The sequence below is a fragment of the Cetorhinus maximus genome, chromosome 23 (genome assembly GCF_964194155.1).
Source record: "Cetorhinus maximus chromosome 23, sCetMax3.hap1.1, whole genome shotgun sequence".
In the NCBI taxonomy this organism is placed as follows: Eukaryota; Metazoa; Chordata; class Chondrichthyes; order Lamniformes; family Cetorhinidae; genus Cetorhinus; species Cetorhinus maximus.
In genome coordinates this window covers 29,690,709-29,703,407 of record NC_135901.1, presented here as the reverse complement: position 1 = coordinate 29,703,407, position 12,699 = coordinate 29,690,709, and the positions used below count along the sequence as shown (strand labels likewise).

The following is a 12,699-nucleotide window of genomic DNA, read 5'->3' as shown; positions in this document are numbered from 1 at the left end:
AGGGATGAAAGGACCTGGAGGCAGATTCAGTCATGGTTTTCCAAAGAGATGTGGATCAATATCTGAAGAGGAGAAATTGGCAGGGTTATGGGGAAAAGGCGGGGGAGTGGCTCTGACTGAGTTGCTCTTGCAGAGAGCTGGCACAGACACAATGGGCTGAATGGCCTCCTTCAGTGTTGTAACCATTCCATGATTCTAGAACACCAGCTCGCTGATTCTATTCAACATGGCATGATGGTCAGGAGGTGGGGGGTTCGAATCCCCTCTCAAGAGACTTGAGCCCCCATAATCCAGGGCCCACACTCCCAGTGCCAGTACTGAGTGGGAGCCGTCCTGATGGAGGGACTGTCTTTCGAGTGAGACATTAACCCGAGGGCCCCGCCTGCCCTCTCAGGTGGATATACAAGACCGAATGGCCACAATTGGACGGAGAGCTGGAGGTTGAGGAGTTCACTCCCGGGGTCCTGGGGCCCGATATTTATCCCTCAATCAACCTCAGTAAAAAACAGTTGATCTGGCCATCATCACATTGCAGTCTGTGGGATCTTGCTGTGCACAAATTGGCTTCCGTGATTCCTACAGTAACTACACTACTACACTTCAGGAAGTGTTTCATCTGCAGTGAAACTCTTTGAGATGCCCTGAGGTAGTGAAAAGTGCTCCTTAAATGCAAGTTTCTTTTTAAATCGACAAGCCCCTGTCCTTTGGGGCAGTTCATCCATACAAACATATCAATTAGGAGCAGGAGTGGGCCATTCAGCCCCTCGAGTCTGCTGCTCCTTTCACGAAGATCATGGCTGATCTGATTGTGGTTTCAACTCCACATTCCGCCTCTCCCCGATAACCTTTGACTCCCTTGTTAGTCAAGAATATATCTACCTCTGCCTAAAATATATTCATTGACCCTGAATCCACCGCTGTCTTGGGAAGAGAGTTCCAAAGACACATGACCCTCTGAGAGAAAACGATTCTTCTCATCTCCATCTTAAATGGGAGACCCTTATTTTTAAACAACGTCCCCTAGTTCTAGTCTCTCCCACAGGGGAAACTTCCTTTCAGCATCCACCCTGTCAAGTCCCCTCAGGATCTTAGAGGTTTCAATAAGATCACCTTCCATTCTTCTAAACTCTACTGGATACAGGCCCAGCCTGTCCAACCTTGCCTCCTCAGATAACCCACCCATCCCAGGTATCAGTCGAGTGAACCTTCTCTGAACAGCTTCTAAAGTATTTACCCTTCCTGATATAAGGTGACCAGAACATGACACAATACTCTAGATGAGGTCTCACCAACGCCATGTACATCAGGAGCATGAGCCAGCCGACAGGGGGGGCAGGAACTCCCAGTGTGGACCGAGGCTGGTTCCCTTCAGAGGCCACTGAATCCATTGTGGGATGTGGCCATTCAAAGAGGGGGCCTTGACTTGCTGGTCTGAGAATCCAGTCCTTTTCCCCCTTTGTAATGCTGGCTGAGAATAGACATCGGGGCTCCTCAATGTACTGAAAGTGATTTGCTTTTGTTCTCTTTGTCCAAAATCAATCTGGAAAGAAAGGGATAAAATTCTGAAACGTGAAAAAGGGAATTCCAGACATTATTGACATCACTGTACATATTACAGACACGCATTTATTTAGCTGTGTTCACAGACTCTCTCAGCACAGAAGGGGCCCATTGAGCCCATCGTGCCTGTGCTGGCTCTTTGAAAGAGCTACTCAATTAGTCTCACTATCCTGCCCTTTCCCCATGAGCCCTGCAAATTAGTCCACTTCCAGTATTTATGCAATTCACTTTGTTGAATCTGCTTCCACCAGCCTTTCAGGCAGTGCATTCCGGATCACAACACCTCACTGTGTAAAGATTTATCTTCCTCATTTCCCCTCTGGTTTTTATGCCAATCACATTCAATCTGTGTCCTCTGGTTAATAACCTTTTTGTCAGTGGAAACAGTTTCTCTTTATGTCCTCGATGTAAACCATTCATGATCTTGTTGCGAGGAGCCCATTTTTGGATAATTTGAAGAACATTGAATTAGAAGTCTGCAATATTAATTCAGGGCTGTGAATGTGCTATTCGTCAATAAATCACGGGTGAATTAAGCTACCCAGTGGGAACACCTGGAGAGGGAAGAGATACTTTGTGTATCAAAATTAACAAAGAACCACTGTTGCCAGGCTAAAGACTTTTGATGATTGGTTAAAACCCTCTGGCCTAAGAAAAGTATTCTTTGAACATCTTAGTCCTTTAAAGCCCTCAGTTAGAGAGATTGTGCGCCTTCGAAGCAGGCTGGAAGAAAAGACTCTGTTCCGCTCTCTCTGCCCCACCTTTGTGTTAAACCTTCCTCAGAAACATCTCATCAGGATAATTTATCTGTGTTTTTTGGAAGTTTGCAACGTTGTGATAAATAAGAGTCATCAAGGACTGTTTCACCAAAAAATCCATCTGGAGAAACCTCCAGACCTATTGTGACCAGAATACTGTTAGATCAACATCGTGGTGATCCTTTTTAAAGAAATTCTGCCATACTCCAGCCTCTGCAGGGGACTGTGTTTGATTTGTCCTGTTTTGCGTTTGTGTGTGTGTGTGTGTGTATGGGGGTTCAAAATTGTATTTTTTTTAAAAGGGGAAATTGTTGCACTTCTAAACTGCAAGTTGTATGTTAATCAGTTCATTCACTTGTTTTTAAAAAGTAGTTTGTTTTATAATAATTCAACTTTTTGTGCTGTCTTAAAAAAGCCTGGTTAGAGTTTTTTTAGGCTGGGAATAACAGTAGCAAAGTGTAACAATTGGTCTGTTTTGCGGATGAATTAAACACTTAAACTATTGTTATGGTCCGTGAGGTAGTGGGGCTAGAATTCACTGTGCAATCCTCCCATCTCGCTCTGTAACATTGTCTAAACGCAGATTAAAAAGAAAGATCCTGAACAGTCCAATTGTTCTGCTCCATGGAACAATGCATGGAAATGGTTCAATCCAATAAAATTAACTCAGGAAGAACAATGACCAATTGTCTGATGACAACAGGCCTGTAGTAATGTTAATTCAAGGGTTAAAAGTGGGTTTTAAGAACCATCTTGGGTTTGTGAGTTGGATTCTATTTGTGGAGGTACTGAGTGACCTCTGAGGGCAGCATTGTGGGAAATCACTGTTGGTTCAGGAACCTGTGGAAGATTCACACTCATCCCTGGGGTGGTCGCCCAATTGAGTTGGGGAAAGTCGCTCGTGTATTTTGTCAGTAAACTTTTTTCTTTTAAATAAATATCAATGTTATTTGCTATTTCAGAGTCTAGCCTTGCCTGATGGTTAAGTCTCCTTTGAATTAAAGTATTTTAGAGGGTCGATTTGGAACTAAGAAATTAGGTGCCTGCAACCAAATTAAACTAAGCCTAAATTTTAATTATACACCCCTATAGAGAATATCGAAGAGATGCAAGAAAGATTCACAAGGATGATATCAGAACTAAGAGTGTTTAAGTTACAGGGTAGAGTGAACAGTCTGGGGAAATCAAGGCTGAGGGTTGACCTGAGAAAGGACCTCCAGGTTATGAATAGGTGCAACAGGTTTGATGTTATCAAGTCATCACTGTTAGTACAGGATAGAAGCTCAGAAATGACAATTCTAATTATCAAAAAATCATGTTTCTTCCCCTTTCAAATTATAAATATCTGCCACCCCACAATTCAACTCCTTCTCCCTATTGAATTTAACACTAATTCTTCCTACTATCCTCCTCCTGCTTTTCCACAATTCTCCTCTCCTGAAGGTTCAGTTTCACACTCACCTATGGCCCTCCCCAATATGTCACCCAGGTGTCTAAATCTTTACACCTGAAGTTAACAAACTGTTTGGCTAAGGGGACGTCACAATCAAATCCAGTCACTACCCACATATACTTTGTGTCAGGGTGAGGTCACTCCGCCCCCCACCCCCACTTTCCATTCCAGTCCCAAGAGTTTGGAGACTGGGCTCTGAATGAGTAATGGCGGCCGCAGCTCCCACAATCCTCCGCGCTGGGGAAACCGCTCTACCCGCCGCGCAAGCGGGCGGCCCGGGACTGCGTTGTCGAAGGGAACGGTGAAGCTGCGCATGTGCGGGCAGAGCCCACCCCCCTTCCCTTCATCCTGAGGGATGGACCAATGGGAAGAATTGGAGGACCGGAAGGAGCCTTGTCCTCCAGCCAATCAGAGCGCGGGCTTTGTGTGAATGAAGATTGAGCTTCACACAGACTAAAACTTCCTCCTGTGTCCAACATCTGCGAGTAAAACACTTTCTTTTCTCCCCCTTTCCATTTCTTTTCTCATTCTGGGGGAAATTGTTGACTTGCAGGAACTGAAGGGAAAGGAAGTGAATCCAGGGAGGGTGCAGACTCTGGAAAGGTTGGCCCAGGTCTCTCTCTCTTAAAGACGTCGACATCCTTTGCTCCCTCAGCTTGACATATTTATTTGTCTGGCTAAAAGGATGATCTCTTTCTTCATGTTCACAATTAAAGGGGTAGTTTCCCCTGGAGAAGGCTGACATTTAAGGGGACAGTGAATTAATATCGGACAGAGATATGTCTAGTGTTGTTATATGGTACATATTAGATAGATTATTGATAGTTCTGTAATAAAGTACATTTATAATTGATTCTACTCTTCTAATACAGTAGATCACTATGTTATATTTTTCCAGTCATGGTCCTTACAGCACAACTCGAGTCCATGCCGACTCAGAACGATCCAGTCAGTCCCATTCCCCCTCTATATCACCGTTCCACTGCAAGTGTCCATACAATTTTATTTTGAGATAACTGATTGTCTCTGCTCCCACCACAATCAGCGGCAGTGAGTTCCAGGAGATAACCACATAAATTGGGAGGATGTATGTTCGTTACAGCAGAGTGAGAATAGAGGGAGAGCGTGTGGTACGGAGATTTATAGCTTTTGGGGAATGAGAGAGGAAAGAATGTTTCTTAGAAACTCGAATTGTCTGTACTGAATTTCTATCCTGTACTGACAGTGATGACTTTTGCCAACTCCTTTTACAGGATATTGGAAGGGGAGGACTTGCTAGAGAGAAATCTCCAAGTAAACATCATATCGAGATCTGACAGAGCATCATTGGTCTTTGAAACTAGAAGGAAAAATATCTGTTCTGTCTGTGTCAAAACATTTTAAACAAGAGTGTGACTGGAAAAGCACACACCCGAGTGAGAGTGTTCCAGTGCACTGACTGTGGAAAGAGATTTAACCAGTTACACAGCCTGAAAAAAACATCGTACCATTCACAGTGGGGAGAAACTTTAAGCGTGTTGTCATGAGTGGATGAGGCTTCAACTGATCATCGAATCTGGAGAGACACAAGGACACCCGCACCATGGAGAAACCGTGGAAATGTGGAGACTGTGGGAAGGGATTCAGATCCCCAAGTGAGCTGGAAATTCATCGACGCAGTCACACCGGGGAGAAACCATTCACCTGCTCCAAGTGTGGGAACGGATTCACTCAGTTAGTCATCCTGCAAAATCACCAGCAAGTTCACACTGGAGAGAGGCTGTTCACCTGCTCTGAGTGTGGGAAGGGATTCAGTGATTCATCTGCCCAGCGTAAACACCAGCGAGTTCACACCGGGGAGAGGCCATTCACCTGCTCTGATTGTGGGAAGGGATTCACTCAGTTATCCAACCTGCTGAGACACCAGCAAAGTCACACTGGGGAAAGACCGTTCACCTGCTCCGTGTGTGGAAAGGGATTCACTCAGTCATCCAACCTGCTGAGACACCAGGGCAGTCACACCAATGAGAAACCCTTGCAACGCTATGAGTGTGGGAGTGGCTTTAAAAGCACTGCAGACCTGATGTTCCACCAGCGCATTCACACTGAGGAGAGGCTATTCAGCTGCTCTCACTGTGCAAAGAGATTTCGAACATCATCCAACCTGCAGACACACCAGTGAGTTCACACCGGGGAGAGGCCATTCACCTGCTCTGCCTGTGGGAAGGGATTCACTCAGTCATCCAGCCTGCTGAGACACCAGAGCACTCACACCAATGAGAGACCTTTTAAATGCTCTGATTGTGGCGGTGGCATTAAAAACTCTATGAATCTCATGTTCCACCAGAGGATTCACACTGAGGAGAGACCATTCACCTGTTCTCACTGTGCAAAGAGGTTTAAAAGGCCATCCCACCTGTGGACACACCAGTAGGTTCACACGGGGGAGAGGTCGTTCACCTGCTCTGAGTGTGGGAAGGGATTCAGTGACTCATCCAGCCAGAGGAAGCACCAGCGAGTTCACAAGTGATTCCAGGGGTTGGATTCTGCTGTTATTGCTGCTGTTAATCACATCCAGGACTGAACCATGTTCATTCTGACACTTGGTGAAGTGGGAGGGTCGGTGGGTTTCTTTCTGCTGGATTGTCCGGTCTCACAACTTTGCTTCCAGTGGCTGATGCTCTTTGAGCCTGGGAGTGCACATTTCCACTGAAACGATCCACAAAAGCTGATGAAGGACATTTATTTTATCCTGGATAGTAAATAGTGTTTTTCCTACCACTACAGGTAGATCTAAAATAAATACATTTGTCTCAGTTCCATTGAGTCTACAGCACAGGGCTAGGCCAGTCGGCCAATTGGTTTCTGACAGTATTTATGCTCCACATGAGCCTCCGCCCACCCCTCTTCATCTCTCCCCATCAGCATATCCTTCTATTCCTTTCTCCCTCATGTATGTATCTAGCTTCCCCTTAAATATATTCATGTTATTCATCTCAACCACTCGCTATGGTAGCGAGTTCCACATTCTCACCACTCTCTGGGTAAAGAAGTTTCTCATGAAATCCCAATTGGATTATTGAACCCCTTCATCATCTTAAAGTCATCCATCAGGTCACCCTTCAGTCTTCTCTTTTCTAGAGAAAAGCAGCCCCAGCCTTTCCTGAGGGTTAAATGCTCTCAGTTCTGGTGTTATTCTTGTGAATCTTTGTTGCCCCTTCTCCAGTGCCTCTATTTCCTCTTTCTTAATGGAGATCACAGATGTTGACAGTACTCCCAGTGTAGTCTAACCATGATTCAAAACAAGTTGAACATAACTGCCTGCTCCCTGCTTTTCAATTCTATCCCTTGAGAATGGAACCCTATATCTGGACCCTACACTTTTGGAAAGATGTGAAGTTCTTAGAGAGGGTGCAGAGGAGATTTACGAGATTGGCACCAGGGATGAGGGACTTCAGTAAGTTGGAGAGACTGGAGCAGCTGAAATTTCTCTCTTTGGATCATGGAGTCTTGAGAACTCACAAGGAGACCATTCAGCCCATCAAGTCCATATTCTTTCAAGTATCCATCCAATTGCCTTTTTAAATTGTTAATCGTCTCTGCTTCCACCCCCCTCATAGGCAGCAAGTTCCAGGTCATTGCCACTCACTGTGTGAAAATATTCCTCCTCACATCCCCCCTGCATCTCCTGCCCAAAACCTTAACTCTGTCCCCCTCATCCTTGTACCATCAGCGAATGGGAACAGCTTTTCTTTGTCCACCTTATCTAAACCTGTCATAATCTTGTACACCTCCATCAAATCTCCCCTCAACCTCCTTTGCTCCAAGGAGAACAATCCCAGCTTGACATCTACAATAAAGAGCAAAAAAAATATGTTAATGCTTGAAATCAATTGGGAATGTTTGATTTCTGTTTTAAAGACATGATGAATATATTGTATTGGACAGTGAAGGAATTGGAGTAACTCACCCGAGTGATCAGTGGAATGCATCAATCTGGTATCCACCTACATTCTAGTGAAAGTCAGGGAGGTGTAGATGAGATGAATAAGTTGATAGATTTCTCTGGGAGATATTTACATTCTTACCTATGAATTTTGTTTTAAAGAAAACCACATTTGACAGTCTGGCCATGACCCGAAATATCAGGACTATAACAGGGGGAGATAAGCAAAGACAGACACTCACTTTGATCTTTTGATAAGCACACCTGAAAGGTCAGAATATGTGGCCTGACATTGGGATACCGGTGTGAGTGTGCAGATGTGATTTGTTGCATGTGAAGACAATAGGATGCGTAAATTCATGGTGAAGTGGACTGAGGAATGGGTCCCAAACATACACAGCTATTTAACAAACAGCATGACATGAAATGGTTAATGTGACCAGAATGAGACAATATTTTGACATTATCAAAGTATTGACACACAATCCAGAGAGAAATTGACTTTAAAATAATCAGTGTAGAATTAAACACACTGGTCATGATCACAAAATGAGTAAAATTGAAGTGACAGAGATAAACATTTGGATTAGGACAATTAAGGGCTTGGGAGAAATAATACTGAGTGAGAACTGCCACATGTTGGACAGGGGTAAGGAGAGAGGTGGAGAATCTTTTACATCCATGCTTGATCTGTTGCTTGAACCATATGTCCTTATTTCCTAGTAACCTAGAACTCACGGTGCTCCTTCAGGAGAAGAAAAGTTTGAGTAGATGTTACCCCAGGCGGGGCCAGATCAGAACTGGAAAATAACAGAGTGAAATAGAGTGAGGGGTCAGAGAGAGAGTTGTCCTCCCCCTCAAGATGTGGACTGTAAGAATCCTGGGAGACCCCAGGTTTTCTTGCTAATTAGTGAAAACTAAATTAAAAACTATGACAGGCTGTGTATTTATTTTTAATCTGATTGTTACACTTCTCCTGTTTTTATTCCTGTTGTGATTACTCTCTGGGTGAGGATGGTCGACAGGTGACAGGATGGGAAATTGTGGTTTGGGTCTTCATTGACCAAATGTTTTATTGATCTGAAAGGTGTAAAAGGGGCCAAAACTCAGCAGAAATCTGGCAGTGCTGAGAACAGACGACTTGCTATGTGGGAACAGGGAGATGAACAGCTCCCAGAGGACAGAGAAAACAAGAGTGCCTTGAATCCTAGACGACACATGGGTGTCAAGGCCACCATGTTTTCACTGCTTGGCATGGGAATGCTGACTCCCTGTACCGGGGACGGAGGGTGGGAAGCCAATTGTTTGAGAGTTTGACGTGGCTTGGGCGGGTACAGATGGTTCAATGACAGGTTTTGTAATTGGTCCGTTCAAATGTTAGCTCAGCAATGACTGGGTTAAATCAGTCTTCATAGACTTTGTGATGTAAGAAAGTATCACAACGGATTCCCCAAGCACAGAGATTTGTAGTGGTTTTACATATTGCCTTGACTGGTGCCATGGCATCTGGGGCAGAGCAGGGAGCATTTATGTGGAGATGGTGCTTCTACCCAGAGTGTAACGGTAATGCTGCTGCACTTTGATACTACTGCTCAGACATGAGCATGTGTCAGGTCTTATTTATACTGAATAAAATCTAACCACTGTCACCAATAAGGGTTATCACTGTGAATCATTTCAGAGTTTGGGAAAGGGGATAAAGGGTTAATTGACTCCCTGACCCCCATTTTCTAACATCACTGTGTCAAAAATAAAAACTCAACTCCCCCTCTGGCTCCTTTGCCAATTATCTTAGAGGGACTCACTTTCTGTTCAAGAGCCTGCCAACCCCTCGCACCCACTTTCCCTGTACTGCAGAAATCTAATCATGAAAAGTCCAGAAAAATCAAATATTTTTACTGATAAAAGTTTATTAATGAAACAGAACATGGTTAAAAAAACAGAAAATTCCGAAGAGAACCAGAGTAAAAGGATGTGCACAATATTCTGGACTCAAATGGTTTCTCTTCAGCTCCTCTGTACCCTGTTCCTGTGACTCCCGCTTTGGACACAGGGGCACTGAACCCCGGGGGTTGTGTCACCATCAGCTCCGGTCACCCCCTCCCGTGTCCCGATTGGTTGGAGGCCCATTTCCCAGTCAGTTCTCCAGCACTTTCCTGTCTCTCTGTCAGTGCGACGCCCATGGCAGTTTCCCAACTGGGGCGCAGGCCCCATTATTCTCAGCTAAATTCAGCTCTCAGCTCCGTCACCTGGCTGTCGCTGACATGAGCAATAGGGAGACAGAATGGTGCTGGAGGCTCAAATGGGAAGTTGAAACTTGTGGCGCGAAACTAAAACTTCAACATTTGTCTGTCAAAAACATGTCATTTATACTGGAGTTTTCGTTATTAGCTTCAGTGACTGAGGTGTCCATAAAAGTGTTCATTTTGAAAAGGAAAGATTTGAAAAGCAGGGAAGTTATGCTTCACCTGATTCATTCCATAGTTAGACTCCACTGGGTGTACTGTTAACATTTGTGACCTCCATGTAGAAAAAGGAAATAGGAGCAAATAGTCATTTGGTAGGACAGAACTATTCAGTAGCAACTTGAGTGGTATTCCCCACTAACAGGATGCTGCTGTCAAGGCAAAAAGACATTCCGCCTATCACACAAGTGAGCGACTGGTATATGAATTTCAGTGAATACCACTCGTGTTGCTACTGCATAGCAGCAGCGTGAAACGGCGAGCTTCAGCTGCTGCTCAAATGTTGCTGAATGCCAGACGAAAAGCTTCGAAATGTCTTTCTTTTCAGCAACACTTTGAGTTTATCTCCTGCTGAGGGCCATTTGTTAGCTCTTCCCAGGCACTTGTACAGAGAAAAGGCAACAAGACGCTGTCCTATCCACTGAGGAATGTTGACATGGAAACCTGAAACAGGAGATCTCGACATTTCCAGGGACATGTCAAAAATTCCTTCATGGGATGTGGGTGTTGCTGACAAGGACAGCATTTGTTGTTCATTCCTAATACCTCCTGGACACAATATTCCAGAGGGCAGTAAAGGGTCAACCACATTGCTGTGGCCCCGTCGTCACAGACAGACCAGACCACATAAGGACGGCAGATTTTCTTCCCTAAAGGACATTAGTGAACCAGATGGGTTTTTACAACAACCAATGATACTTTCATGGTCACCATGACTGAGACTAGTTTTATATTCCAAATATAATTAATCAAATTCACATAACGGGCCACAGTGGGATTTGAACCCATGTCCCCAGAGCATTAGGCTGGGCCTCCGGATCCAGTGACATTACCACTACACTATCATCTCATCGAACCCGAGCCTGTTTCTAGAGACTATGTGTTTTTTAAATTCAGAGTTATGTAACACAACAAATTCTGTAAGAATTCTATATCTATGCTGAAAAGTATCATTCATTCAATGTCTCATTTCTCACAGATGTATTTATTGGAAATCTACCTGTAGTGGTAGGAAAAACACTATTTACTATCCAGGATAAAATAATTGTCTTTCATCAGCTTTTGTGGATCATTTCAGTGGAAATGTGCACTCCCAGGCTCAAAGAGTATCAGCCACTGAAAGCAAAGTCGTGAGACCGGCCAGTCCGGCAGAAAGAAACCCTCCGACCCTCCCACTTCACCAACTGTCAGAATGAACATGGTTCAGTCCTGGATGTGATTAACAGCAGCAAAAACAGCAGAATCCAACCCCTGGAATCACTTGTGAACTCGCTGGTGTCTCAGCAGGTGGCATGACTGAGTGAATCTCTTCCCACACACAGGGCAGGTGAACGGCCTCTCTCCAGTGTGAACTCGCTCATGCGCCAGCAGGTTGGATAAATCACTGAATCCCTTCCCACACTCAGAGCAGGTGTACGGCCTCTCCCCGGTGTGAAGTCGCCGGTGCTTCCGCAGGTTGGATAACTGAGTGAATCCCTTTCCACACTCAGAGCAGGTGAATGGCTTTTCCCCAGTGTGAACTCGCTGGTGTGTTCGTAGGGTGGATGAATCACTGAATCCCTTCCCACACTCAGAGCAGGCGAATGGCCTCTCCCCAGTGTGAACTCGCTGGTGTGTCAGGAGGTTGGATGAATTAGTGAATCCTTTCCCACACCCAGAGCAGGTGAATGGCCTCTCTCCAGTGTGAACTCGCTGGTGTATCTGCAGGTGGGATAACTGTGTGAATCCCTTCCCACACTCAGAGCAGGTGAACGGCCTCTCCCCGGTATGAATGCGCCGATGAGTTTCTAGCTCAGATGGGACTTTGAATCCCTTCCCACAGTTCCCACATTTCCACGATCTCTCCATGGTGTGAGTATCCTTGTGTCTCTCCAGATTCGACGATCAGTTCATGCCTCGTCCTCACAGCGAATGCATGAGCGGTCTCTCTCCGCTGTGAATGGTGTGATGTTTTTCAGTCTGTGTAACTGGTTAAAGCTCTTTCCACAGTCAGTGTACTGGAATACTCTCCACTCAGGTGTGTGTGTCTCAATGCTTTTTCAGTGACACTTATGTTTAAAATCTTTTGAAAGAGGCAGAACAGACAAAAATTTCTCCTTCTAGATTCAAAGGCCGATGATATTCAGCTCCTGATGAATCGAGTGATTCTATCAGATCCTGACGTCACGTTTCATTTGTAAGTTCTGTCTGTGAATCCTCCCCTTCTAATGTCCTGTAAAAGGAGTTTACAAAAGACATCACTGTGGGTACAGATTAGAAATTCAGAACAGATAATCCTTGATTGGATTCAATTGTTCGCCCATCTCATCTGTAAATCCTCCCCACCCATCCACCCACCCACACTCACTCCCCTCCCTCCTTCTGTCCTCAATGATTACTCGATGTGTTAATTATTCCCATTCTCTCCTGATGATCCTGGTAACATAAGAACATAAGAAATAGGAGCAGGAAGAAGCCATTCTGCCCCTCAAGCCTATTTTGTCATTCAGTAAGATCATGCCTGACCTGCACTGTCCCCAAATCCGTTCATCCTATAAT

General features: G+C 44.8%; 5 protein-coding genes across 5 annotated transcripts in view; 3 read left to right on the top strand and 2 right to left on the bottom strand.

Annotated features, from left to right (window-relative positions):
* The window catches only part of LOC144697953 (uncharacterized), a 113,597-nt gene extending 101,439 nt beyond the window's left edge, over window positions 1-12,158 (bottom strand). Inside the window, 1 exon segment of the mRNA XM_078569908.1 lies at window positions 11,428-12,158. Within this exon segment, the coding sequence (XP_078426034.1) occupies window positions 11,428-12,009 (582 nt within the window). The 5' untranslated portion in view covers window positions 12,010-12,158.
* Window positions 1-12,699, top strand: part of LOC144696973 (uncharacterized) — a 280,733-nt gene that overhangs the window by 53,602 nt on the left and 214,432 nt on the right. The gene's annotated exons all lie outside the window — the stretch shown is intronic.
* The window catches only part of LOC144697199 (uncharacterized), a 243,973-nt gene that overhangs the window by 32,975 nt on the left and 198,299 nt on the right, over window positions 1-12,699 (bottom strand). The gene's annotated exons all lie outside the window — the stretch shown is intronic.
* LOC144697164 (uncharacterized) overlaps window positions 1-12,699 on the top strand; it is a 193,567-nt gene that overhangs the window by 18,604 nt on the left and 162,264 nt on the right. The gene's annotated exons all lie outside the window — the stretch shown is intronic.
* On the top strand, window positions 5,211-6,589 carry LOC144697169 (uncharacterized). The gene is made up of 2 exons (XM_078569024.1): window positions 5,211-5,874; window positions 5,959-6,589. Exons 1-2 carry the CDS (start codon window positions 5,354-5,356, stop codon window positions 6,182-6,184), a joined length of 747 nt encoding a protein of 248 aa, XP_078425150.1. The 5' UTR covers window positions 5,211-5,353; the 3' UTR covers window positions 6,185-6,589.

Bases quoted from the DNA above. Each gene is read 5' to 3' on its own strand.
- LOC144697169 (XM_078569024.1), top strand. From the start codon at position 5,354: ATGGAGAAACCGTGGAAATGTGGAGACTGTGGGAAGGGATTCAGATCC. The intron at 5,875-5,958 runs CTGCTCTCACTG...GAGGCCATTCAC, and splicing joins ACTGAGGAGAGGCTATTCAG to CTGCTCTGCCTGTGGGAAGG.